Source organism: Callospermophilus lateralis, chromosome 12, assembly GCF_048772815.1.
Source record: "Callospermophilus lateralis isolate mCalLat2 chromosome 12, mCalLat2.hap1, whole genome shotgun sequence".
Taxonomy (NCBI): domain Eukaryota; kingdom Metazoa; phylum Chordata; class Mammalia; order Rodentia; family Sciuridae; genus Callospermophilus; species Callospermophilus lateralis.
Genome location: NC_135316.1, coordinates 70,558,985 through 70,585,716, shown reverse-complemented (window position 1 = coordinate 70,585,716; position 26,732 = coordinate 70,558,985). Strand labels below are relative to the sequence as shown.

The following is a 26,732-nucleotide window of genomic DNA, read 5'->3' as shown; positions in this document are numbered from 1 at the left end:
AATTCATTTAGAGAGGAGTGCTGAAATATGTGAGAGGATAAACTAGCCCCAGTTCTTGAAGAATTTGCAGTCTATTAAGGAGTGACTTCCTGTAAAGAAACAGGAATTAAAAATGCCACTGAAGTCAAGGAACAGGTACCATTTCAGCCAGGCATTAAAAGAGGAGTTCTATAGAAGGACCTTCCAACAGAGAACATGGTGTTTCCCACAGGAAGAATGTTTAGGGTGCTGCTAGGGTGCAGGCATGGAGGGTGACACCATCCGGAAGTAGAAGAGGTCAACTTGCAAAGGAGTTTTAATAATAGAATCAATTTGTATTTTGTCATGTAGACAATTAGTTTCCATTAAATATAATTTTTGAACAAAGGAATGTTACAATATAATATCCAATGATGTTCCTCTGGTGATAGTGAAACACATAATGTTAGTCCCAATGCTAGTTCAGAAAACATGGGGGTTAAGTGGAAACTTCAGAAAAGGTCTTTGTAAGTTGGAACCAAGTATAGTCAAAATAGGACTTGTCATTAACCTGCTCCATCTTGGGGGCATAATCCTTTTTGTTTGATGAGTCTTTGGAAGTCACTAAACATTTTATACAAGAAGAAAATAAGAGTTTTTGGAAAGAGTGAGAAGTAACTCATGCATCAGTGGGCATATGCATATTTAGAGAAATTAGATTTAAAATTTGATGGTAATTTTGTCTAGGAATGGAATAACTCCAAGCCCATGAATATATTGTTCATTTCATATAATAAATGAATTCCTGAAAAGTTATGTGAATATTATTTTTATGCAAATTAAATCAAATATGCAGTGCATTGGAAGATAAGTTCACCCAGTTGTGATTGCCATGAAGTGGAAAACGTGTTTTAGTTGTTGTATTATTCTCCTTATTTTTGGACAAATTCATACTTTTTGTATAAACACTTTGATTCAATTAATATGATTATGTTTTTAGAAACTTCTATCTGTCCCGTTTCAAAGTTTCACATGAACTGAAATTCCATATCCTATTGCTTCTAGTCTCTGGTGGCCAGTGAAGCAGTTCGTGCTATTGAGAGTATTAATAAAAATACCAGGTATACACATGGCAGTGGCTCAGAGAATTTATGTAAGTATTTCTTCCTAAAATTTTGGAGAACTGTGAGGTACTAAAGAAATCTGTGTTCAGTTTTTCTGTGTAGGTTTAATTTTTCCAAATTGAATCTTTACAATAATTAGAAATAGAAGTGGAATAGCTGTGACAGTACTAATAAGCTGTATTAATAAATGATCACAGCAAAAAGAAGCCAAAATGATATTTAAAGAATTATGCTTATAACCATAGAATAGGAATTATAGAATTGGCACCATACTAGTTAAATGAAGGAAAAAAAGGTCATAAAGGATTGAAAGAATGTATAAGATGCCCAGGGCCATTACATAAGGTGTGCATGTTGAACATTATACAAATAGGAGATGCCATTTATCATAGATGTTTTTTCAAAATAGCTTATATTCAAGAGTATAACACATATCACACTATAGTTGAATGCTTTTTGATTAATTTCTGCTGGAAGATATTTATTGAGAGACTCTATTGTACCCACCATGGGATTTCAGAAAATAATTTTTCCTTTTTTTTTTTGTAGATGGACACAATACCTTTATTTTATTTATTTATTTTTATGTGGTTCTGGGGATTTAACCTAGTGCATCACATGTGCTAGGCAAGTGCTCTACCACTGAGTCACAAACCCAGCTTTGATTTTTCCCTTTTGAAGCTGGAAGGTAGATGGCATAAGATGAACAGAAAATAAATATGTAACCAGGTATCAGCAAACTATATACATCCTGAAGTTCAAATCTAGTCTACTGCTTATTTTTATAAAAATTGTGAGCTAAGAATTATTTCCTGTTTTTAAATTATTTTAAGAATCAAAAGAAAAATACAATTTTTGACACAAGAAAATTATGTGAAATTCATATTTGTGGGTATAAGTAAGTATACTGGAATATCATCATGGTCATTCATTTACATACTGAGTATGAGGGCTTCCATAACTGCAGAGCTAAGTAATTATAACAGGGACCATGTGGCTCACAAAACCTAAAATATGTAACATCTGTTCCTTTAAAGAAAAGGTTTGCCAGCTCCTAGTGTAAATAAATGGTAAAATATAGTGTAATTTCATAAAGTGCTTTGAAGAAAATAAAATAGGCTTATAGGTTTGAGAATGACTGTAGATAATAGACCCTACTTAGCTCAAGTGGCCTGGGAAGGTTCCTCTCTACAGGAGACATTTCTGGGAGAACTACCTAGTAAATGGCCACTAAATAAAGGAGAGTGATGTCCAGGGAGGGGAAATGACAAGGTCTTGACATAATATATTCAAAGCCCTAGAGTTTCCTTTAACAAGCATGATGTGTGGCAGGATAAAACCAATCACATTTGTATATTTTCAGTAAGTTGCTTGAGCTCCAGATACCCTATTAGTGGGAAGTCCCAGAATCTCCCACTTTCTCTACCCCAGACTATCAGGCACATTGGTCGACATGGTATCTCTGTTCCATGGTGTCAAAGGTTTATTGCTGACTTTACAACCTAGACCCATGCCCTTGCCTTGTTACAGAGGAATCCCAGTTATCTTCACAATTCAAAGCTTTCTTGGTTCCCATCTTCTTCTCTATTATTGTTCCCCATAGCATTAACTACAGTGCCTTGAGTTTGAAGAAGCTTATAGATCAGCCTTCTGTTATGCTGATATCAGTCTGTCTCCACATATTTATTCACCCAGGATTCATCTATACATACGTGTGTGTAAGCACAGGGGAATGGCAGGAAGAAAAAATGTCAGATGTTGGTCATGGTTATCAGAAATATGTTGAAGGAAGGAATGAATCTATGCTTTTTTAAATGAATACACTCTTCAGTTAATCTCATAGTTTATCCAACTATAGATAGAAGGAGACAAAGATCATCATTTTTGCATATTATACTATTTTTTATCTGAAAAACTAGAAAATTAAACAATAATATTAGTAAATAAAAGTGGTAAGTATGGTGACTGATTACTAATGAAATATACACAAATCTAGAACTTTATTTATAAGAACAATCAGAAAATAAAATGGGGATGTAGCTTGGTGATAGAGCACTTGCCTAGCCTGCATGAGGCCCTGGGTTCAATCCCTAATACCTAAAAAAAAAAAAGAAATTAAAAAAGATCTGACTGTATGTATATACACACACATACACATACACATGCACATATAGATTCATACTATATATAAGGATTTATTGTTAGGTATATATGTGTGCACATAAATACATAATAAATTCATAGAACCCATTTGAAAAACCTAGAAAATTTTATTGATATATATATATATATATATATATATATATATATATATATATTATATCAGAGAGTTTATATATATATAAAATAAGACAAAAGGAGAAGCTTACATGTTTTGAATGGAAAAGAAATATAAAAATATTAATTTTCATGTTTAATAAAATTCCAATAAATACTTAAATGAGTTTGAAATTCATTTGAAAAATAAATTTTGGAAGATCTTATAAAATACTGAAAATAAGACTAGTAAGATAGAATTTGCCCTCAACAAGTATATTATAAACCTATAGTAATTGGGACACTATGGAATTGATCCTGGAAGAGACAAATCAATAGAAGGGAATAGTGAATAGAGAAAAATACTCAAACATATGAGATCTGGTACCTCATAAAGAAGGTATTTCAAGCCAATTAAGAACATGAAGCTATTTGGTTAATGGAGCTGGAAAACATGACATTATTTAGAATAAAAACTTAGTTATTAACAAATGTTTTACCAAAACAAATTCTAGTATGATCAGATGTTAAAATATAAAAACCCAGCCATAACCTGAGTTGCCAGCCAAAAAATCCAAATGAGAGAGAAAAATTCTCCACATATTACATAGGGCTATTAGCATTAATGTTTTTATGAACAATCTGTAAATGAACTATGTAGAAAATGAGCAAGGATAATTGATATAAAATATAAAGATGGATAATAAATATATCAAACAAAATGTGCAAATCACTGATAATGAAAGAAACATGAATTGATAATATTATTTTTCACCCACAACATTGCTGGAATGCATAATTTCCATCAATGGTGTAGGAGGGAGAAGTGGGCATGTTCATAACCTGCTATTGGAAGTATAAATGGTTCAATTCTTTTGAAGTACATTTGAAAATGCATGCCTCATAGTGTAAAAATAAAGTACATAACCTTAGACTAGCCAATCTACTTGAAGGAAAGAACAGCCTACAGAAACAAAGAAGCAATTATTTATAAGCAAGGATGCCCATTGTGAAGTTGTTTCTATTAGTTAAATTAGAAAAAAATTAAAGGTACCCAATTAAATAAACATTTAAAATAATTATATCTAGGTTTACAAAGCAATGCTATGAGATTAGAGGAAATGGTGTAGATTTGAACTTATACTATATTAAGAAATATCACAATAATAATATTTAGGAATATTACAAAACAGTGTGCACACTGTGATTTTATTTGGGTAGTAAGAAAAAAAATAAGCAAAAGCATGCACTGAAAAAAAGGACATTAAAAAGTTATTGGTGATTATCACTTCTTCAAAGGATTATGGGAGAGTTATGGGTCATTTTTTTTTCTTCCTTAACCTGCTTTTCCTCAATCTCTACTTTCTACAGGAAACATAGGTTATAGAAAAAAAGCAAAGCCATTTTCATTTTTTACAAGAAAAAATCCCATTGTTAATTTTGAAAGTTATACTTCAAAAAGCAATTTCTTTTTTCTTTTAGACCTAGCTCCTGGAGGTTCTGATGATTGGATCTATGATTTGGGCATCAAATATTCATTTACAATTGAACTTCGAGATAAAGGCAGATATGGATTCTTGCTGCCTGAGCGTTACATCAAACCCACTTGTACAGAAGCTCTCGCCGCTGTTGCTAAAATAGCTTGGCATGTAGTCAGACATGTTTAATGTTCTTGATTTTTCACTTTGCTTCCATATTCTTAATTTACTGATCCCAGCAAAAACCAATCGTTGTGCAAGTTTCTATTAAGCTTGATCCATAGTTTTGATCAAAGGTTTGCCTAGTTCTTGATTTTGTCAAAAACAAAATGCATGCTACTTGGAAATCATGATAGACAAGGGAGTTCACGAGTGTTTTTAACTTTTTTTTTTTTTTAATCTGTAAGAGCCCAGATACTGATCTTTTGCTTTCTGATATTTGACTAGCTATCTCAAGCAATTTTAATAACTAGTTTCACGCAGATCACTGGATCTTGCAACAAAAGGAAAGGTGGCCAGGAATACACTAAAGATTTCTTCCCCATTTTTCAATAAATTTGTTTGCATCTTCAAAAACACAACGCGTATTCCATTTGCTTCACAGTAATAGACAAAGGCCCTGGAAGGGGAGGGGTGTCAAACATGAGATAAATATCACCTCTAGCTCCAGCTCAGCCGGCTCCATAAACAATTGTTGAGCGAATGAATGGCTGTGGTTACTTTCAGCAACGAATATGGCGCTTTGCGCGGTTGTTTATTGCAAGAAATTATACAATAAAAAAAGGAAAGTCCTTAACTTTACTTTTAAGGGCAAGTTTCACCGGCCCCTAGCTCCGAGAGTCCTCCCCGCGATCTCACAACACAAGTGTGGATCACCAACGCCCGAAACACGCAGCCGACCTAACGCCCCGAAGGCGTGTCCACCAAGGGGCGGTGCCGGCGCGCTGACGACTAATCCGGCGGCCGGAAGTTGCCTTGGTCTATAGAGGACCAGGGTAAACCCTGACTTCCGGCGGCGTTTTGAGGCGATCCTCCTAGCGGCCTGGTAGTGTTTTCGTTGCCTTTTCGTACTCTCCAGTCTGTTGGTTCTGTTTTTTCCTACGTCCGGTTCTCGCTCGACACTGGCGAAGCGGAAGTCTGTTTCCACTTCTGAGACGCCCCGCGGGCCCCTCTCTAGCCGAGGGCCGGTTCCCGGGAGCCGCGCGTGCACCTCCCTCTCGTCGTCCTCCTCCCGGGGCCAGGCGCGGGGACAGAGAGTCGCCTCCCCAGCTCCTCGGAGCGGAGGCGGCAGTGACACCTAAGGATTGCGTTTGGGGAGGGTGCTTGGGGAGGAGGTAAGCGTTCAGTGAATTGGTGTGAGTGTCTGAGGAAAGGCGTCGGTCGGGCCCGGAGTGGGGAGGCCTGGGTTGGCTGTCCACCGTCCCCGCTTAGGTTATGCTGGGATTTTGAGCTCTGCTTAAGCATCCCACTCCTAGTTCTGTAATAACTTCTTGCGCTCAGACCTAGTTTCTTGTTGTAGTTATGATTGTGACCTTTGTCTAAGGGGGACAGGTCGACACCGACACAAGACTGTGCCCCTCTCCTGTTTGGTAACTGGCTTGGGAATCCTGGCGCGATATTCCCCTTTGTATGCTTTGAAAGGGTGCGCCCCCCCCCCTTAGATTTAGAATTTCCCTCTTTACGCCTTCCAGCCTATTAGAGAAAAAGGGGGTCTTCCTTTTGATTATGTGTCTTGCTTATTTCTCGGTAGTGATAACGACGTAGGTCCTGGAGTTGAGGAGTGCTACTTTATTCTCACTTTCCCTACGTAGTTACTTTTGGCAACTATCTGTCCGAAACTGGGAAAGGTGGAGTAAAAGGAGAGGGTCTGACATTTGGCATTTTCTTTTTCTAAACAGGTGAATAATTTATGTGGCTGGAAATTATTCAGAGTTGATAATATTTGCGATTTTGGTAGGATCTTGTTTGTGGAGGGCAAGGTCCTAACATTGAATACAATGTTCAGTTGTATTACGGAGCTTTCAACTAATTTGAACTATTTTGAAAAATTTGGGTGTGTGTAATCTTTGCAGATTTTGGATTTTCAAAGAAGTAATTTTAAAAGTTTGGGAAATGATCTTGACGCCTCAAGTTTTCAAAGTCCATGATACAGTTGCAATAAATCCATATAATTATGCAGTACAGTCTGTGCGTAGGTGGTGTGGGGTAGCCGGGTCTAGTTCTTTATATTTGGCAATACTGACTTAAGCGACAGTTTTTTGAAGAGTTTTGTGGACATAATCTATAAATTTTCAAATAATTTCCAAATTAATGTTTAGATTATAACAGACAAGACACTAGGAAAGTTGATACAGACATGTAGCAATTTGTGTCTGTAAGAATAGTGTACTTAGAAACTAAGACTTTTCACTTATGCATCTGATAGGATTCACTTTTATCAAATATACAGTTGACCCTCATTATCCACAGGGGATTGATTTGTATACCAAATTCCTTGGATGCACAAGTTCCTATTTAAAAATGACATAGTATTTGAATATAACTTAAGCACATCCTCTTGAATACTTTAAATCATATCTATGCTTAGAATACTTAATACATTGTACATGCTATGTAAATGTATTGCTATATCGTGTTATTTAGGGAAAAAGAAAAATAAACGTTTACAGTATACACACTTTTTATTTCTGAATATTTTTCAGACATACTTTGTTGAAACTAATGATATGGAGGGCCAACTGTATGCAACTTACTGACTTCCAGATTAATGGTGATTCCAAATGAACATTGGTTGCATATTTTAAATGTGAAAACTTATCTCAATTTCATATCTGTAATATAATTTTGAAATACTAAAATATAATAAATGAATGCTGTTTTAACTTCTATGTGTCACTAAAATTTTAATGTCATCAGTGTTGATTTATATTCTAATGTGCATTGGTATTTGCATATGGAAAGCAAAAATTGTTTCACTTATGTTTATTTGGAGAATTAGTTTTCCACACCTTTTCATCTACCCCCTGCCCATCTTATATAGAGGTGGAAGTACTTTTACCAGGTATTTAATAGCAGTGAAAATTTAACTGGTGGGAGATACAATCACAATATTATATGTACACACACACCTATATACATATATCTGTATACATATATAAATATCTATATTATACAGTCTTTTATTCTTATAAAAATAGTTTTATATGTTGTAAATCTATTCACTTTATTTGTAGCTGCCAACAAAGGATGTTCCTTGCACAGTCTTTTTAATAAATTGCTATGCAGTACTACATGATTGCCTTGCTAATACATATATTGTTGCTTCTATTTGGAGTCCAGATTGAAATAGTTTTAGTCTTAAATCTACAGATTAGCAATCTGGAAGGTTGTTTTAGAAAATTCTTTTTTAAAGTTCTCTCAAACCTCTGCATCAGTTTTTGTTCCTTTTAAGAATCTAAAGAATCTAAAGAATATTTTTGATGTAATGCTTTTAATCTTCGAAATTTGGATATAGAGATTTGTCCTACGACTAGTTAGTAATATGTAGTTTAAATTGCTTAATTATTTAACAATTTTCTAGTGTTGTGCTGCTACTTATTCATATTAAAATGAGTTATGCTTTCATTTATGTTACCAGTAGATGAGACACAGGAAAGATGTAATAATGGATTAAAAATGAAGGTACTATATCTGTACAGGTTGAACATCCCAAATCTGAAAAACTCCAAAATCCAAAATTCTTTGGCACTGACATGACACCACAAGTGGAAAATTATACTGACTTCATGTGATGGTTGTAGTTAAAACACAGACACACTAAAAATGTTTTACAGAATTATCTTCAGGTTATGTGAAGTCTATATGAAACATAGATGAATTTTGTGTTTAAACTTATGTCCCATCTCTAAGTTATCTTATGTTTTCAAACATTCCAAAATCTGAAATCCAAAATACTTGTGGTCGGTCCCAAGCATTGTGGATAAAAGAATCTCAATTTGTATATGTTTTGTTGACCAGACTTTAGTAATCAGGCCTCAGGTATAATTATTTATTCAAAAAGAGGACCTTCTAAGTTTCTCCTTTTTCAATGTATCTATCTTAGGAACCTCTGAATGTGTTGTGACATTGTTAAGTTCCTTGGAGCAGAGGAGCAATTCCCAGTTTAAAGACTACTTTAATCAGTAGACTCTTAAGCTGGTCCTTTTTTTTTTTTTAATTGAAAAGAGATTATAGAAACTCCAGATATTTATTATTCTATAAATGGACAGAAGTAGAATAACTGAATAGGCCTGAACCAGTGTTACCTGGCTCTGATGATGCCTCTGTTTGGGAAAACATGATGCAAGTAGAAGTGTGATGACAACTTAAACCAAATCAAAAATGGAGGAAAACATTCAGAGAAGAAAATTAATTAATAAGTTATTGATGTGACCTTAGAAATAGGAAAGTCTCTTTGACAGCATTTATATCTTATTGTTCCTAACGCTTCTACTTGGAAGCATTTATAAGGTTCTTTGAAGCCTATTCAAATATAAGTTGAAAAGATTATCCTCTTCAATGAAATCTACATTTTATTTTGTTATAGTATTCATCTTCCTTTGTGGGCCCAAACTATTAAATAGGATTGAAAATTCAAATTGTTACTTAAGTTGGTTATATAGTTTTAAATTAATATTTGAAAAGGTAGTTATTTCTGGTGCATTGTAGTTATGTATGTATTTTCAGACAAATGGAATTTTAAAAGTTATATATTGTGTTCTTTGTAATCAAAAGCATTTTTATGTGAAAATTCATGAATGTCTCTGTACTAATAACTTTATTGATTACTGATAGAAGTTCCTAGATGAATGGTTTGTTAATTTCATGTCACTATAACAAAATACCTGAGACAGGCTACTTAAGAAGAAAGAAAGTTTATTTTGGCTTACACTTTTGGAAGTTCAAGTTCAAGATTGGTCCCATCACTTTGGGCACCTGAGGAGGGCTGCACAGTCTGTAGAAACACATATAAAACCATACTGCTTGCATCACAAGCCAGGAAGCAGAGACAAACAGACCAAAAAAAATGACAATCCTTAATACTAGGCACTGCAATAGACAATTCACAGCAGACTATTCTAGATTAATTCTAAGCACTACAAACACACTTAATCATGACAGGCTAATGACAGACATTCCCTCTGCATGCTAAATTCAAGTATCAGATCAAAAGTCTCAAGCCTTAGGCTTTAAGTCCAGCAGATGCACACTCAGACTGTGGTGATCAGTTCAGGAACCAAGGCAGGTTTCTCCTGGGGTGGAGCTGACAGCTGGCTGAGGAGAGGGTTGTAGGGAGAAGTTGCAGCTCTCACCAGGGTCAAGATGTGCTTATAGAAGAGTTTGAGAGTGGTGAGGACCATGCAGAGGATCATCAGGCAAATGATGACAAGTGATGGAATGTCAGTCCAGGTCCTCATCAGGCTCTTCAGCTTGTGTGCATCAGTATCGGCTGGTTGAATGTCTCTTCATTTGCTCTATTATTTATAGGAAATTTTGGGGCTTTTGATCACCCCCCCTTTCAATCCTTATCAGCTGCCCCTGATTTCTCTGTGACATCATTTACCCTGGGATTAAAACATCTGGTCTGGTAGTCCCCACCCTGATCTTTTTGCCTTTCCCTCTGATTTTCTTGTCTTTCCCCCTTATAGGGTGAGGACAGCCTGCCAGAGGCTTCATTCTGAGAAGTGACTTGTTTGTGCCTGAGGGCCATACTGGAGGGCTCTGTAGCAGGTTTCAAACTGGAGTTTTTAAAATGAAGTTGCTTAGGCTCAGGCCTAAGGCCATCCTCACACTGTGTGAGAATTAACTTTTTTAGTTGCAGGGATACAAGGAGATGGGAGTGGTTTGTAATCTTGGATCAGTAGTGTTCACTTGATTGTCTTTGACATAACTGTCTAAACCCTTTGCAATCTTCAGAATTTTTAGGGATCTGGGATTGGAAAGAAGCTCTGAAATGGTGCTTTCTAGCAGTAGGTCAGAGGAGAATAATAGTGATCCAAATGAAAGTGATGAAGCAGATAAAGAGTTCTGGAGCTCTCAAGAAAAACAAGAAAGGAGATAGTAGCTGACTATTATTTCAGATATAATAATAAATAGCTCATTGTCCCAACTGTGGAATCTGTAACCATTGGTTTTTCCCCCTTATTTGGATGAGAGTATGTTGGGAGTGAGGTGCATTGAGGGTGGGGGTTTGGGGAACACAACTAACCCATTAGTCTTCTTGAGGCACTGTGGTGGGATAAGGCAGGCTAAAAGGTTGTCCTTCTTTACAAGCTCATGAGGAAATATTAGAATTCTTTTTTTTTTTTTTTTGTCTTTTTTTTTTTGTACTGAGGATTGAAGCCAGGGGTGCTTATCCACTGAGCCACTTCCTCAGCCCTTTTTTTAAAAAAAATATTTTATTTAGAGACAGGGTCTCACTGAGTTGCCTAGGGCCTTGCTAAGTTGCTAAGGTTAGCTTTGAAATCACAGTCCTCCTGCCTTAGCCTCCTGAGCCACTGGGATTACAGGTGTGCACCACTGCACCTGCCTGAATTAATTCAATTTTAAGTTTCTTAAGAGAAATGTTTTTAAAGTTGAAATAATGGGGATTATAATGTACAACTGTGTTAATATTTACAGTAATAGAAAATGGAACTTTAAAATGTGTTTTTCTTTTTTAAACTTTTCCTACATATTTTGTGTCACATTTACTTTTTATTAAATCTTAGGTGGATATAAATTGTAAATTTCTGGGTATTTTTCTCAGTTAAAACTACATTTTCTAGAAGATTTTTCTTAGCTTTATTTCTCTTAGCTGTTATACTCTTAATCTTTTTTTATGTTAAATAAATTAAATGGACGTGAAACTCTGCCAAATTTTCCTCTATAAATTCATATTTGAGTTGCAAATGAGTTCAGAAAAATTAAGATTATCTTATAAGGCTGACACTAATGGCATGCAGTTCCTCTTTTGGAGAACAGTTGATACATAAATGATTCTATGTTGTAGCAAATTCCTGTTCATTTAAGTTATTCTCTATCTTTGAATTATTAAAAGCTAATTTGCTAATGTACTAAAATACTGATTATATTTTACGTTAAAAGAGTAAGAACAATAAAATTTTCCAATTTAAAGCAATCATTATATCATTCATCTTTTCCTTTTGAGTCATTGTCTGTTTTTACCTGTCAGATGTTGTCCTCATTTTTTGGTTCTTTTCAAAATGTGACCTGAAGGACCCAATTCAACCAAACATTGTTTATAAAAGAATAATAATTATTATTTTTAATACTGTAAATATTTTTCCTAGTACTATGTCTTTACTTTGAAACTATATTAAAGAATATTTATAAAGACTAATTCTATACCAAATGGAACTTTTACGTTTTTAGCTATCATCATTTATTCTAGGAATTTTTTATAACAAGTTTTAGCCAATATAAAGTGTGATATAGTTTAGTTGTTTTTTTTTTTTTGTTTTTTTTTTTTTTTTTTTCCTGGTTAGGCAATTCCTACCCACTTCTCACAGTGCTTCCCATGGTATGCTCTGGGTTATTTCTTGGTCTAGAGTTTAATATTGTTTTCTAATGTATGTCATACTGTCCTTAAGTCATATTTTTACTTGTCATTGAATCATCCAGTTATACAGTCTAATTATCTCTCTATTATAGTTTTAGAATATTATCATTTTCTTGTTAGTGTTAGAATATTATCATTTACTTTTTAGAAATTTTCTTACAATTTGTTTTTTGTTACTTGCTGCTGATAGTGGTAAAATAGTCTGTTTATTATTTTTAGCACCTTTTTGTTGTTGTTTTTGGTACCTGGGATTGAACTCAGGGACACTCAACTTTTGAGCCACATCCCAATTATTATTTTGTATTTTATTTAGAGACAGGGCCTCACTGAGTTGCTGAGGCTAACTTTGAATTCTCAATCCTCCAGCCTCAGCCTCCCAAGCCACTGGATTATAGGCATGCACCACTGCATCCGACCAACTTTTAGCACCTTTGACTTTTATGTCAGCATAGGATAGATTATAGAAACACCTTGACTTTTTCTAGTTCTACAATCTTTCCTAGTTTGAAAGGAAACCATTTTATTAACATTGCAACATTGCAGTGTTCATTCATTCTCTCTCTCTCTCTCTCTCTCTCTCTCTCCCTCCCTCTCTCTCCCTCTCTCTCCCTCCCTCCCTCTCCCTCCCTCTTTCTTTGTTTCTATGTCTGTAGTACTATAAAATAAATATTCTTGATCAGATTGCTTTTCTTTGACTTTTGTAAGACAAAATATTTAAATGGTATTCATTTTTCTCCCATGCTGGTTTTTGAAGTATAACTTTTGTTGTCACTTAAGCTGTGTAAAAGAGTTTTATACAGTAAATACAATAAAATAAAAATTACAATAAAACTTTTCTGATTTGATTTTCTCATTTTCTTTGACATATCTTTTTTTCAGTTAACTAGTTGTTAGTGAACTTCTTAAAGGAATGAGTTGCTAAATTTTGAAACAAATTTTGTAAATAAGTTGTAAACTAAACATTTGGTACTGTATTTTCTGAGGTTGATTCTACTTTGAAAACTGTGAGTAGAATCTTATTTTTTTTTTCTCACCATGCAGAAAAAGTATGTTTCTAGACATCAGATTTCAAAGTTGTTGTGACTTTACTAATAAGGCATGTTTTGGAAGATAGGCTATTTTTGTTTATCTATATCACTTCTCCTCTGACTCTTTTCCCCAAGGAGAATCCTATGTAATTTTGTCTTTAGTTTTATTTACTTGAAGTTATGGGCTCAGTTATTTAAAACTGAAGAAATTCACAATTTTGCTTCTATCTTTTTTGGTTAAAGTAGTACAAAATGTCAAAAATTAGGAGGAAGGTCACAGTGGAAAATACCAAGACCATCTCTGATAGCACATCTCGAAGACCCAGTGTATTTGAGAGGCTTGGACCAAGCACTGGCAGTACAGCAGAGGTGAGTTGTCTGTCACTAGTAGTCCCAGAGTTTCTATTAGAATCCTGCTATAGAAATTCTGATCAGTATCATAGAGGTGGAAGATTGTTTTATTATAGGAATGTTAGTTTAATAAATGTTGCTTAATGTTCTTTATAAAAAGGAGTGGAAAAGGTGGTTGCATTTATGTTTTTGTTTTTCATTTTGTAAATTTTTTATCATTAGGGGAGTAATATATCATAGATTAGCTGGAATTTCGATAGTATTTGTTTTAGTTTTGTCCTATTAGCATCTTTTCTTCAGAAATAAATATGAAATTTACATAGTAATATTTGTCTTTTAGACACAGTGCCGTAACTGGCTGAAGACTGGCAACTGCCTCTATGGAAACACGTGTAGATTCGTACATGGCCCTTCACCTCGTGGTAAAGGTTATAGCAGCAATTATAGAAGGTAAATGAAGGAATTTGAATTGTTCATATATTGTTAGACGTTGGCTTTTGCAGTTCATCTAGTATAAAAATCTGAAGTAAAACCATATAATTGGTCATATTTTCTAATTTGGTTGTAGTCTTGTCAATATTCAAAGATCAAAATAATTAATTAGTTATTTTTTATATTAATAAGATTCTACCTTTAAAATTAGCATATATGCTTAGTATTTACATGTTTTGACAGTAGATCTTTTTGTAATAAATATATAGCTTACTTTTTCCCTAAATATGTATTAAATTTCTGTTTAAGAGAGAATTCCATACTAAAACTTAAATAGGGGAATGCCCAATCCCTTATTACAATATGTTAATGTAAATGAAACAATGTGTTTACTTGTACATAATAAACATCCTCCCTTTTTAGAACATCATTTTGCAGTTAATAGAAGCTTGGCTAAATTGAATTTGCTTAATGAAGACCTTTTTATTTATTTATTTATTTTTCAATTCCTTCATGATTTTGTAATGATGTTTATAGAGGTAGCATACCTACAGATTGTCACAAAAACAACTTAAATTTGATTGATAAATAATTTACCTAGTACTAGAATTAGGTATGCTGATTGTTTGGCTGCAGCAGTAGTATAAAAACCATATATTAGCAATTGTAGATTTTCTTTTAATTGGGTGTTTGTGTATATAGATTTTGAAGTTTAGTGGAATTTAAAATTCAGACTCTTGACATTAGCTTACTATTTGCTTAAACACTATACATTTTAGCTTCTTTGTTGCTGAATACTCTTTTTATTTGTATTTAGATTGTCATTTGTCACTCCTTAATGGGAAAATTAGTCTTTATTATGTATGTCTAATTACCTACAATTATATACATAAACACATCTAGGGAAACTGTTTTAATAATTTTATGTTTTGTTTATATTAATACCACACTTTTAATACTTACTTTAACTTGTCTGAAATTTATTATTACCTAACTCAAATTTAGTGTTAGCTGACTCAGAATTTTTACATATGAGATAGTTTTGAGGAACATGGAGATATTTATCTAAAAGAGAAAAAGTAATATTATTACTAGATTTAGAATAAAGAATTTGTTGTTATAATTGTGCTACTTTGTATGTATTTTCTATCTGATATCTTCTTCAATATTTGTGTATTTTTATGCTTTTATTTATTTTTTGGTAGGGAAGAAAAATGTAGTTCATAATGTGATTCAAAGATGGGAAGAAGAGCTATGTATTTAAGAAAATGCTATCTCTGGATAAGACATTTAGGTCATTCATTGAGTCTTCATTGTGTATTGAGCATTCATTCTGTTAGATTCTGTATAAAATAGAAATAAGTACATAATACTTTTTTATTAATTATATAAGGGAAACCAGGCCCATAAGCTTTAGATCTATGCCATAATTATAATTTAGGGCATTTAAGTACTGGTTCCAGTTTCAAGTTCAGTTTTAACTGTTAAGAATTTTATATAGATCTATTAAATGTACATACAAGTATCAGTGAGATTCTTTAAAGTGAATCATCTCAAATTATTTAGTAACCATTTCATTTGTATGAATAATTGATAAATTGAATAAATTAATTAATCATTTATTACCTGAAATAGATATGAATATTTGTGTGATTTGCTCATATTTATGCATATATACATACAGGTATTTCTGTAGCATTTTTTTCATGGTCAAAGAGGCACAGTGTATTCCTTAACTTCTATTACCCTCTTCCAAAGTTATTGAAGTCACTTTTTTTCCCCATTTATCCTTTCTCTTCTAGTTAGTAATAGTGTGAAATAAGTTCATAGTCATGTACTGTCAAATTCCCAGTACAAATTATGCAGACTTGCCATTGTTGGATATAAATATGTGTAATTTCCCTTCAATTAAAAATCCATATAGTATGAAATCACTGTTCTAAAATTTTGCTTTGAATTCTTTATTTTTTATTCTGAAATATTTTATTTTTCTATTTTTTAATTTTTGGGTCTAAGGATTTAACCTAGGGGTGTGTTGCTACTGAGTCATATCCGAAGCCCTTTTTATTTTTTATATTGAGATAGGGTCTCACTAAGAGTTGCTCAGGGCCTCACTAAGTTTCTGAGGCTGGTGTTGAACTTGCAATCCTCCTGCCTCAGCCTTTTGATTCGCTGGACAGGTGTGTGTCACTATGCCTAGCTTATTCTGATTTTATATTTTAAAATTTAAAAAAATTGCCAGAGTTATCACAAAACTTATATATTTACTTTGATTTTTAAACTATATAAAATACTTTTGTATTTTGTTAATATTGTATCCAATCACGTACATATGTAGATGATAATGCTGTTGCCTCGATAACTATAATTTTGTGACTTTATAGCTTAAAACTCTTTTTGCTTCCAAATATGACTAATATATTTATGTTGTTAATAATTAAAGAAGTCAAGCTATTAATCACCTATTCATTTTTTCTCAGTTCACATATGGTTTCTTATTCATATCACCAGTACCTGTCACCCCATTGAATTTTTAAAATATATTTTTAGTTGTAGATGGACACAATACCTTTATTTTATTTATGTATTTTTATGTGGTGCCGGGAATCATGTATTTTATGTGATGCTGCCACATACATGTGAGGCAAGCGCTCTACCACTGAGCCATAACCCCAACCCACCCACCCCATTGAATTTTAACATACACATTTGATTTATATTGTAAGAAAATTTGTGTTGCTCTCAAGTTTTTACATATTCATATTTTTTTTAGAGAGAGAGAGAGAGAGAATTTTAATATTTATTTTTTAGTTCTCGGCAGACACAACATCTTTGTTTGTATGTGGTGCTGAGGATCGAACCCGGGCTGCGCGCATGCCAGGCGAGCGCGCTACCGCTTGAGCCACATCCCCAGCCCAAAATATTCATATTTAAACTGAAATAACAACAACAAAAAAGAGGCTACATCATTTTACATTTTTGACAGCAGATCATGAGGATTGCGATTTCTCCACTTCTTTACCACAACTACTAATAACTTTTTCAGAAATCGAGGAGCCAAGGACTATTAGAAAAATTATATTGAGATTTATGAGGTTATTTTTAGAAATACATACTTACAAAATGTTACATAAATACAAATTTTTGGTTTTTGTATTGTTTTGTGTTTTGATACAAAGGTCCCCAGAAAGACCCACAGGAGATCTCAGAGAAAGAATGAAGAACAAGCGCCAAGATATGGATGCTGAACCCCAGAAACGAAATACTGAGGAGTCATCCTCACCTGTTAGGGTAGGAATGAGTTTCCCAAAACCCAGTTAAATTTTAGTAGTGATTTATTCTTTTGAATACTGTTTCAAATGTTATGATGTATGTTAAATATATGGTAAATAAATAGATATAAATAATTAGGTATTATTATGTTCTATATACTTAATGGAATTTAGAGGGGAAATATTCTCTGCAAAAACTGTTTGTTTTGTTTGTTTTTTCCTGATAGTTAAGATGAAAGGTGTTGACTGGCAGAGCTCAAGCTGAACTTCATAAGGTTTTGTACATTGGTGGGGATTGTATCTAAATAAATTCTTAAGTTTTCAGAATTCTGCTATATTTTGCTTCCAATAAAAATTGAAGTAACTTACAGTGGAACACATATAAACTAAAACAATGAAAGCAGTGCAGGAGGTTAACAAAAACTGAACTAGAAAGTTTAGGTGGAGGAACGCATATGGGACCACAAAATTTAGCTGTGAGTTTGTTGTCAGTAAAACCAAATAAGGATATAATTTACAATGTTGTTCACCTTAAAAAAAAAAAAAAAAAAAAAAAGTTTTTTAGGAATGAGAATATTTCCCAGAGGATATTTCCTATTGTTTTTCAAGAAATTTATCATCCTTAATTCTGTGTTTATGTTTGTAACTGATTTGTAGAGAAATGGTTTTAATAGTCATGAAGCTATTACCATAATCAGTTTTTATTACTCTGAAGAGAAATCTCATATCTTTTAGAGTCACCCTTCTTGTTACTTACTGACCACCAGCCTAAGGCAATCCACCATTTCCTCTTTCTATAGATATTCCTATCCTGGACATTTTACATAAATGGAATCAAATATGCAATCTTATATGACCAGCTTCTTTCACTTAGCATGTTTTCAAGGTTCATGAAAGATTATAGGATACATCAGTATTTTATTCCTTGTTTTTACCAAATAATATTACAATATTATGTTGTATTTATATGCCACATTTGGTTTATTCATTTATCATTTGATGGATATTTAAGTTGTTTCTGCTTTTTTGCTCTTATGCATAATGCTGCTAAGAACATTTGTGTAGTAATTTTTGTGTGAACATATGTTTTCATTTCTTCTGGATTTATACAAAGGAGTGAAATTACTGAGTCATATGGTAACTCCATGTGTAGCCTTTTGAAGAACTGCTAGGCTGTTTTATCAAGAGGCTGCACCAAAGCTGGGTGTAGTGTTGTGTGCCTATAGTCCTAGCCCTTGGGAGGCTGAGGCAAGAATCCAGGAGTTTAAAAACCAGCCTTGGGAACATAGTGAGACCCACCCCCTAACCTAAAAAAAGAAAGAAAAGAGGCTACACCATTTTACATTTTTAACAGCAGAGTATGAGGATTGCAGTTTCTCCTCATCTTTATTAACAAGTATTATTATCTGACATTTAAAATATAGCCACTCTCATGGATATGAAGTGATAATCTATGTGTTTTTGATTTGCCTTATAGCTAATGTTGGTTGAACATCTTTTCATGTCCGTATTAACAATTTTGTATCTTCAGAAATCCTTTGTTCATTTAAAAAATTGGATTGCCTTTATTAGTGAATTTCAAGTGTTCATTATATTTTAAATATAAGTCCCTTGTTATATATATGACTTGGCAAATGTTTCTGCCATTCTGTGTGTTTTCTTCATATTTTTTTAAACATTTTTTAGCTGTTGATGTACCTTTACTTTGTATTCATTTATGTGTTGTGTTGAGGATCGAACCTGGTGCCTCACACAGGCTAGGCAAGGGCTCTGCCACTTTTTCTCTAATGTAAATTGAGTTAAAGCTCTGAGCCACAACCCCAGCCCCTTATATTCTTTTTTTTAAGTAGTTTTGCTATAGAACTGAACCCCTGGACTCTGGTGATTCTCATGCCTCAGCCTCCCAAGTAGCTGGAACTGCAGGCACTTGCCATCATACCCAGCTGTCTTCTTATTCTTGATATGTCCTTTAAAGCACAAAAGTTTTTAATTTAATGAAATCCAACTTAATCTGTTTTGTTGTTGCTTGTGCTTTTGTTGTAATTTAAAAAAACATTTTATAATCTAAGATCACAAAGATTTATATTATGTTTTCTTTTTTTTTGTTTTTTATTTTATTTTTATTGGTTATTCAAAACATTACAAAGATTGCAGAATCACATCGGTTACACATCCACATTTTTACATAATACCATAATAGTAACTGTTGTATTCTGCTACCTTTCCTATCCTCTACTATCCCCCCTCCCCTCCCCTCCCATCTTCTCTCTCTACCCCATCTACTGTAATTCTATATTATGTTTTCTTCAAACAATTTTATAGTTATAGCTTTTAAATTTAAGCCTTTGGTACATTTTGTGCTAATTTTTAAATATAGGAAGGGTCCATCTTCATTCTTGTACAAGTGGATATTCAGTTATCCCATATTATAATTTTTTTAATGAAAGCTATTGAGTTGTATAAGCAGCAACCTCTTTGATAGTTTCAGATACATAGACGTGTTCTATCATCGTTATTATTATTATTTTGTGGTGCTGGAATTGAACCTAATCCTTATGCATGCAAAGTACACACTCTACTACTGAGCCACATCCCTAGCCCTGACTTCAAGATATATAGAAGCTTTCTGTGATTATTTTTGATCCATAATTTAAAAAACAAACAAAAAAAGCTTTAATAGTTTCATATAAAGATTTTCTGGTATCTAAAATAATGCAATTTAAATTATGTAGATTTCTTAACACCTTGTGTGATACAATAGTACAGTTTTAGAAATCTTAAATAATAATGTCCAGAAAGGTATTAAATTCCTCAAGAGGGGAGATCATTTTCAGAACACATATTTTGACATTCTATCCTTAATCCATGAAATCATTATTTGTGGGTTAGGCATTAAGCATGTGTATTGTATTTTGAAATAATATATAATGGATGAACTTTCTGAACCATTGGTAAATGTTTAAAAACTACGTAGAGGAAAGCCATGCCTTGTAGTATTTATAAATTTCTTTGGTGTAAATACTCCCATAATGGTCAATTTGAAGTTATCAGAGAGATATCACTGAATGTGTAATTGGGAAGAGAGGCTAAATATCACACTATTATGTAATAAATACTGTATTCCCACTATCTATATTAGATATATGCACACACACACAATGTAAATAATCTGAAGAGTAAAATATACTAAAATATTCAAGAAATGAATTCTGAGTAATTAACTACCTTTGTTTTTAATATAATTTGTTATTTATAATTTAATTTTTAATCATGACTTTTTAATCATGGCTAAAAATTTAAGTCAGCTCTTACAAATTAGTACAAACTGCCTCCAGCATATTACTGGATTAACTTGATTAGCATAAGGGACAGAGACATCTGGAATTTGTACTTTGAGCGTTTATTTTGGGCATTGTTGTTTAAACTCAATATTGTCAGTTTCCTTACCTATAAAATGGAGGTTTTGGCTTTGTCAATGTGTTGTTGTGAAGAAAATGTATGTAAAACAACATGGTTGACTATACAATGTTGACTATTTAATAAATGGCATATATTGATATTAAAGTGGCTTTTAGCTTTTTCTCTAATGTAAATTGACTTAAAGCTCTTGATAGAGGATGAATGTGAGCATTGGAGATGTAGGTTGTTAATGTGTATCTAAACATAAATGTATTTTGTAACATAAAGACATATATGTTCACCATATCAAATTAGTAGAGGGCAAGATAGGTGTTTTGCTAAGACATTTAAAGCCGGATTCATGCTTTTCCTAGATAAGAAATTCCTCAAAGACATCAGACTTCTGTGTGTATCTAAGGGATAGTTAAGAGTTTGAGGAGCAATCAGGTTTTAGGAATTCACAGTCTAAATGTACAGAAAACTGTTTATAAACTAGAATACCAGCGTTTCAGTGTTTTTGGGCATGCTGTGTATAGCAGATTAACAGGCACTTTCCATTTTCATGGTGCATTCATTTTGTAGCACATGGGACTGTTGATCTTCATGTGATGAATTCCTTTAGGAAGATCAGATTTATTTTAGGTAAAGATAGCAGTGGCATAGATAATATAGGCAGAGCTGAGATGGGGTGCATGTGATTTTCAGCAAGTTAACTATAATCTCACCCCTTCTGTGTTACTGATTCAAGTCTGATATGTCTAAATTATGAGGTTGATAGATAACCTCTAATTTTGTAAGGAGACAAATTCGTGAATAAATAAATTATAATTCTGTAGCATATGATAGTATGCCAGAGAAGTATTAGCAAAATGCACAATGGAGAGAATAAATAGTTACTTGAAAACCAGGGAGCACTACTCAGAGGGAACTGACATTTGCCCTGGGTATTAAAGGATAGATAGGTGAATGGAGGTGGCAAGGAAGAGGAAACCCTGATACAATAATGGTAAGGAGTTTTGAAGGACTAATGTGTTTGAGAAACCCTGAAGCTGTTTGCCTAGGGTTTAGGTACTATAGTATATGGATGTAAAATGAGGGATGAAGAAATAGTCCGGATTGTGACTGGTTTTGTGTGTCATGCTAATGGGTTGACAGTAGAGAAGAGAAATTTATATGCTAGGAGATCTGTCTTATGCACCAATTTACTTTCATCTAGAGCCTGGAACTAGTAAGGTGACTTGATGAAAAGAGGTTCTGATGTACCCCTAGATTTGAGAACCTCTAGTGGTCTAGGATCTGTGATGTCCATGGTGGCTAGTCTGAATTGAGATGTACTATAATTGCAAAATACACACTGAATTTCAGAGATGTAGTATGAAAAGAAAACAAAATACCTCATTTTTTATATTGGATTATATGTTGAAATGTCAGTAGTTTGGATCTATTGTATTAAATAAAATATATTATCAACATTTGGCTGTTGTTGAGATGCTGGTGACTGAACCCAGAACCTCCTAGATTCTAGGCAAGCACTCTACTACTGGACTACATCTCCAGCCCTTTATAAATTTTATTTTGAGACAGGATCTCTTAAGTTCCCAGAATGGCTTTGAACTTTCAATTCTTCTGCCTCAGCCGCCTGAGTAGCTGGGTTTATAGGTATGTTCCACAATGCCTGGCTTTATTATCAATATTTTAATTTTACCTGTTCTATATTTCTTTTTAACATGGTAATGAAAAATGTAAAGTCACCTGTGCATTTATATTACATATTTGTATTGGAAAGGGCTACTCTAGTTGATACGAACAGAACTTAACATAGTGGACCTAACCTTGAGTCAGGGGGCCTATTTAAAGTACAGTCTGTAGGGAATTGATAATTTTAATGAATCTAGTGAACTTTTGAAATATAGTTATTGAATTGTACTGTTTTCTATAACAGTCTTGTGATTTTGTGAAATTTAAGCATAATAGAGAAATTAGCATCAAAATCAAAATTAGACCCCTGACTATAAAGTCGAGGAGAATATTCAAGCATTTGATAAATAGATAAAATAGATGTTTATTTCAAAAGGAAGGTGTAGAAGATAAAGATGATAAGGCATAAATAGGCTGTGGGGGTCCTTATCTCTTAGGAGAAGCTTTGTTGACTGCATTCAGGAAGAATTAAATGATTCATCTACATGAAGAATAGCTAATTTATTATCCCTTTACTTACCTAAAATCTTACCTGTGAGCATATGGGCAAAGGCAGTGATCTGTTTATTTTCATATATTGATTTTTTTTTCATTTTTTATTGTGGTAAAATAACATAATACTTTCCATTTTAGCTATTTTTGATGTGCAGTTCAGTGACATTAATTATATTTACATTTAGCATAACTGTCATCAAAATTAACAAAACTTCTTTATGATCTTTATTTTTACAGTCTTGAATTTTTTTGTAATCTCCCTTATATGAAATTGAAATAGAATAATATTACAGCTGATATTAATTTTTAATGTTAATTATTTTGAAAGATATTTTAAAAGATATATTTCTTTTTTTTAAAGAGAGGAGAGAGAATTTTTTTTTAATATTTATTTTTCAGTTTTTGGTGGACATAACATCTTTATTTTTATGTGGTGCTGAGGATCAAACCCAGCGCCCCTCGTCTGCCAGGCAAGCGTGTTACCGCTTGAGCCACATCCCCAGCCCTATATTTTTCTTAATCTATGGTTTTAATGATTTTTTTCTGGTCCCTATAATCGTTTTCAGAGATTTTTCTTTTGCAACTTCAAAATAATGTTCTCTTTTCCTGTCTGCTGTTTTTGTCAGTTGCTTTGGTTTCCTACCCCAACCTGATTACTTATCTTAAGCAGAAGATCCATTTAGGCTTGATATTTATCCTGGATCAATTTAATATGATTGTTTTTTCAGATTATTTTTTTCTGATCTCAGTTTGTAGGTGGATCTCAAGGTGAATCTGATTACCATCTTCCAGGCTATTCCAGGTGTCTTTTAGGAAACCATCTTACTTTGACTTTGCATGTTTACTTCAGCAGCACATATACTAAAATTGACTTTGCACTCTGTGGTAGAGCTTTGCTTACCCTTAATTGCCAGCTTCTTTCCTGTTCTGAATCAAAAATTAATTTCTACATAGAAGTTTATTGTCTCTGGGAACTGTCTTCCAGGATATATTCATAATTATTAGTTTTGCTTCACAAACTCCTATCCAGCTCTCTTCCTTCTCCCATCCCCTAGTCTATTACTCTGCTCTTTTTGCACATCGTGATACTTTTAACTAGATTTGAAACAAATGGCCCTGACTAGGGAAGGGGACAGTAGTATAACCACTGTACTTATTAGGACTTGTGTAGTGTTAGATTTTTTAAGTTAGAAGGCCATAACACTGTTATTAACTATATCCTGAATGTCTTTACCTTGCTTTTTAATCAGTACAATAAATGCACCTGCCATTGGATGTGTCACAAGTTAGGGTGAGAATCAAGTGAGAAAGTACACATGAAAATTCTTTGGAAAGAATAAAGCATAGTATCAATGCAAAAAAGGGATAATAGTCACCAAATCAGCAATTAGGAAGCTGATTGTTGTAGGGATAAATAGATCGAATGTTTATTTCAAAAGAAAGGTTTAGAAGAGAAAGATAGGGGCATAAGTAGCATTACAAAAATTTGGTAATGAATATATGGTATAGGATAGTTATTTTTTTATTGTAGATACAAATTTTTATTTCTTAAGGGGAAAATACATGGTATTCCTTGTCATTAAACAATTATTTATTATGTTCCCAAATTTCATCAGGAATTTAAAAAGGTACAGTATGGACATCTTGTCTTTTTCTTACTATATGGGCCTTAGCTAAAGTTCTGAAAGTATGTGAGTTGGAATCATTTGAAGGTTTGCTTGTTCACTCATAAGTCTGGTAGTTGATGCTAGCTTTCAGCTGGAGACTTTGGTTCGTTTCCATGTCGTCCCCTTCATGTGGATAGCTTGGGTTTCCTCAAAGTCTAATGGATGGATTCCAAGGATCAACCAAAAGGCAGGGGACAGACAGATACATGTAGCTACTTACACAACCACAGACCACATAACAAGAAATGGCAAGTGTGTACATGTACCCTGTTCCTCTGATTGAAGAATGGTATTAGAAACCAAAATCTGGGAGCTAGATGTGTTTATTGCTACTGGGGCTATTATTTCTTTCAGGCCCTCTCAGCTGAAAGAGCAAAGAAATTCATAGGTATTCTAACTTGTATATATATAAATAAATCTAGTAACCATCTGTATGTATATTAAGCTAATCATCAGTTCTTTACAATGCCTCTTCAACATTAATCCATTACTACTATTATATTTTTTAAGCCCAAATGCCTGCTTAGCTCTGAGAGATCTTTGTGTTGGATCCTGAGCTTTTTAAAAATTTTTATTGAGGTATAATTTGTAAAAAATAAAATGTTTTCATTTTAAGTATACAATTTGGTTCTTGACAGATGTGCACTGTTTCCTAACCACAACCACACTCAAGATACAGAACATTTCTATCATCCCAGACTGTATCTTTTATGCCTTATTGTAGTAGTTCCCTCCCAAACTTGTTCCTAACACCCTCTGACATGTCACTGCATTGGGCTTATATATATTTCATGTCTTGATTCTTTCAGAATAATACTTTTGAAATTCAGCGACATTGCTAGTTGTATCAGTTCCTCTTATTGCTAATTAGGATGCTATTATATGAATATCAAAATTGGTTTATCCATTCATCAGTTATTTGGATTATTATTTGTTTTCAGCTATTATAAATAAAACTGCTATGAACATGTAAGTAGGTTTTTGTGGGAACATACGTTTTCTTTGTATAAGTACTTAGAAGTAGAATGGTATATCATATGATATGTAAAAATTTGTCTTTTTAAGAAATTTCTTAAGTAGTTTTTCAGAGTAGTTGTTTCATTTTACATTTTCATCCACAGTAAATGAGTTTTTTTTTTTTTTAATTCTTACCAATACTTGGCATTTTTGGTCTTTTTCATTTTCGCTATTTGAGTTATATGTGTTTTAATTTGTACTTCTTGATGATTAGTCATTTGATCATCTTTTATTATGTTCACTGGCTATTTGTATATCTTATATATATCTTTTATTGATCATTTGTTTATCTATTTACATCTTTTCCTCATAAATTAATGTCTTCATCTAATAAATTTATAATTCTTATATTCTTGATAGCAGTTCTTAGTGAGATCTATGTATTGCAAACATTTCCCCAGTGTGTGGCTTGCCTTTTCATTCTCTTTTATTATCATTTTTGTTTCTTTCAAATGTCTTTCCACCGTGATGAAGTCCAGTGATACTCTTTTGTTTTGGTTAGCTTTTTTGTTGCTACCACCAAAAGATCTGACAAGAGCAACTAAAGGAGGAAAATATTATCATGGTGCTCATGGTTTCAGTTGTCTTAATCCATAAAAGGCTGGCTTCATTTCCTGGGGCTTGAGATTATGCAGAACATCATGGTCAAAGAAAGTGGCTCATGATATTACAGTCAGGAAGCAGAGAGAGCTCTGCCCAATAAGGGCGATATATGAACCCCAAAAGCATGCTGTCAGGGACCCACCTCCTCCAGGCACAGCTATCTGCTACAGTTACCACTCAGGTAATCTTTTCAGGGGATTAATTCACTGATTGAGTAAAGGCTTTCATAATCCAATAATTTAATTTTACCTCTGAACCTTCTTGCATTGTCTCACATGAGCTTTTGGGGGATACCTTAGATTTAAACCATAACACCTTTATTGTTTTAACACCAGCTTAGTAGTCTTTGATAGT

The 26,732-nt window shown here is 33.3% G+C and overlaps 2 protein-coding genes across 7 annotated transcripts in view; both read left to right on the top strand.

Moving 5' to 3' along the window:
- Cpb2 (carboxypeptidase B2) overlaps positions 1-5,005 on the top strand; it is a 45,946-nt gene extending 40,941 nt beyond the window's left edge. The window contains exons 10-11 of the mRNA XM_076872217.1: positions 1,024-1,111; positions 4,821-5,005. Coding sequence (XP_076728332.1) covers positions 1,024-1,111; positions 4,821-5,005 — 273 coding nt within the window. The remainder of the gene's footprint in view (positions 1-1,023; positions 1,112-4,820) is intronic.
- Positions 5,006-5,818: 813 nt separating this feature from the next.
- The window catches only part of Zc3h13 (zinc finger CCCH-type containing 13), an 81,531-nt gene continuing 60,617 nt past the window's right edge, over positions 5,819-26,732 (top strand). For 5 of the 6 annotated variants that reach the window (XM_076872100.1, XM_076872098.1, XM_076872097.1 and 2 more), the window contains exons 1-4: positions 5,842-6,150; positions 13,688-13,813; positions 14,136-14,245; positions 17,407-17,518. In XM_076872100.1, the coding sequence (XP_076728215.1) occupies positions 13,697-13,813; positions 14,136-14,245; positions 17,407-17,518 (339 nt within the window). In that variant the 5' untranslated portion in view covers positions 5,842-6,150; positions 13,688-13,696. Of the gene's footprint in view, positions 6,151-13,687; positions 13,814-14,135; positions 14,246-17,406; positions 17,519-26,732 lie in introns of all 6 variants that reach the window. The other variant, XM_076872095.1, reaches the window with a different exon arrangement.